This window comes from Ammodytes marinus, assembly GCF_949987685.1.
Source record: "Ammodytes marinus genome assembly, chromosome: 9".
Lineage (NCBI taxonomy): Eukaryota > Metazoa > Chordata > Actinopteri > Uranoscopiformes > Ammodytidae > Ammodytes > Ammodytes marinus.
Genome location: NC_137213.1, coordinates 22361023 through 22363334, shown reverse-complemented (window position 1 = coordinate 22363334; position 2312 = coordinate 22361023). Strand labels below are relative to the sequence as shown.

Here is a 2312-nt window from a genome sequence, read left to right as displayed (position 1 = left end):
GACTCTGCAACGATGGTGAGTATGTGTATATTTACAGCATGTGCTCTATATGATTTGACTTTTTATTCTACAAGTGATTTAAATTTAGATTAAATTTGTGATTCGAAAGTTTAGCAGAAAGTAGTTTTATGACTCATATTGACAATATCAAAAAGACAAAGGGCTATAATCACAGAATGGGAATGAGGCATCAGAAATATGACAGAATATTGCTATAATTTCATGCTTATGCCTATCCTGCAGTTCTAATATTCTAATGACTTAATCTGTACGATCACAGGAAACAATTACCATGGAAATGGAAGAGATTGACACAACCTACATTCAACATTTGATTTCACTCAGAGATCTGTGTCCCTGCTTTGAATATTTTTGGTCCATCTGTGGGCATAGTCCCAGCCAGGACACATAATCCATCCCCCAACCCTTAGATTTTCTCTACCAACTTCAAAAGATTTGTCTTTATGGAAGACTATGATGTGGACATTGATGAAGAGGAGAAGGGAGATCTATTCATAAGAAAGGATACAACCAACCATTGGTGGGAGGATTGTGCTGATAATGGCAACTGTGACACACAAGACCAACAAGGAGGAAGAGGCTGCATGGTAAACAGCCGCAGTTGGGCTGAAGAACTCCAGGATATCTTTGCACCACAGACAGAAGACTCTTACAGTGGAGGACGAACCAGACTGCCCAGCATCTCTGTGAGTGATTGTCTTTCTCTCTGTCTGTGTGGTTCACACAAGCCCTGAATAACTGCCCCCACCCTGAGTCCAATTGTTCAGGAAAAGACAGGGCTTCAAGTCCAGGTTTCTACAAATAACTAAGAATAATAGAAAGACACAAACAACCCAAAAAAAAAGACAAAAAAAAAGGATGATGACATGTGCATAACAGCAATTGCAATCTGAGGCCATGCATATCTGGTTTCTATGTATATGTGTATATACTGTATATGATAGTAGTGTTGTATACATTGTCCTTAGAGAAATGGGAAAAGGCTGTAAAGATGAAGATGTTTGGCCTCTGGAGCTGATGAGATTAGGGATGAAAGACGACTAAAACAATTGTGTAGTTTAATCAGAACACTACTGCATTGTGACACACCACTGTGGGAATTAACTGTGGGTCTGTATACGTATGTGCCATTGTGTTAGTATTTGTGTTTCTCCTTGCACGTGCATGCATCCTTGTCTCTCTTATGGCTCATCACACTTTATTTCGCGGTCATGTGGCAATGGGCTGGAAGAGTTTCCTCTAGGAGACGAAACAAACGGCTAATCAGAAATGCACTGCTCTGCTTTGGGCCGACAAGCAAATGCATTCGCCATGTCAGTGTTGCTCACAAATGCTGAATTTATAAATCAAGCATGGCCTCTTTAATGGTTTCTTCTCTCTAGCATCGCAGTCTCATTTATCAGACTATGTTTAGCCTGGTCTTTTTAGCCCAGTGAATCCATCACCTTGCTTTGCAACCAGTTATATGCCCTTATTTCTGTAAGCTATTTAATAGGGACAGATTTGTAGCAGTTGCTATTCATTCCTTTCCTTCAATTAAAATAAAAGTGAAGAGGAAAAGCAGGGAGAAAGACAGCTAGCAAGGAAGATGGAGGAACAGATAACAGATCAGGAGAGCGGTGGCAGCATTGAGCAGGTCTTTCTCTCCCCTCCACTCCATCCTCCATTTCTCTCTCCTCCTCCTCCACTTCCATCTTTCCCCACTCCTGCTCACCCCTCCCATCCCTGTTCCCTCCCTCCCTTGCTCTCCTGCACGGGGCTGCAGTATATGAGAGGGTCTCCTGGGTCTAGCTCCACTGCAGTGTAGAGAAGGGCAGGGCGGCTGTTTTAGTACGATGCGCTGAAGGATGGTACACCAGGAAAAACGCGTTTACCAGGTGTGTGTGGATTTGTGTCTGCATTTCAGTGATTCTGAGGGGTCTGTAGCATTTTGTAGCGTAATCCTCCGAGGTATACATGATATGTGTCCATCGTGAGTGAGCTGCTGTAGATGAATCTGCCATAATGGATGTGTGGACGTGTGACTCTGAGGTGGCGTGGGTGTGTTCAATACGTGATCTTTGCCTGTTCATCTCTGTTTGGTTTTTTACATCTCCCCAGTAAAATTTGAAATCATTTTATCTCTAAAATGGATGTCATACAACATGCTTTGTGGAATTTTTAAATAAATTCAATCCATCATGCATTTTTTAACAGCTGCCGCAAGGGTGCTTTTGCTATGCTTTCTTCCGGGAGGGTAAAATGGGCTGTGTGTAAATCCATGTTGTGTGTAGACAGTCTGCTGGTAAGGA

General features: G+C 42.3%; 1 protein-coding gene across 1 annotated transcript in view; it reads left to right on the top strand.

Moving 5' to 3' along the window:
- Positions 1 to 1868: 1868 nt before the first annotated feature.
- LOC307255407 (schwannomin-interacting protein 1-like) overlaps positions 1869 to 2312 on the top strand; it is a gene marked incomplete at both ends in the record, with an annotated part of 6230 nt that continues 5786 nt past the window's right edge. Inside the window, one exon of the mRNA XM_080034089.1 lies at positions 1869 to 1898. Coding sequence (XP_079890215.1) covers positions 1869 to 1898 — 30 coding nt within the window. The remainder of the gene's footprint in view (positions 1899 to 2312) is intronic.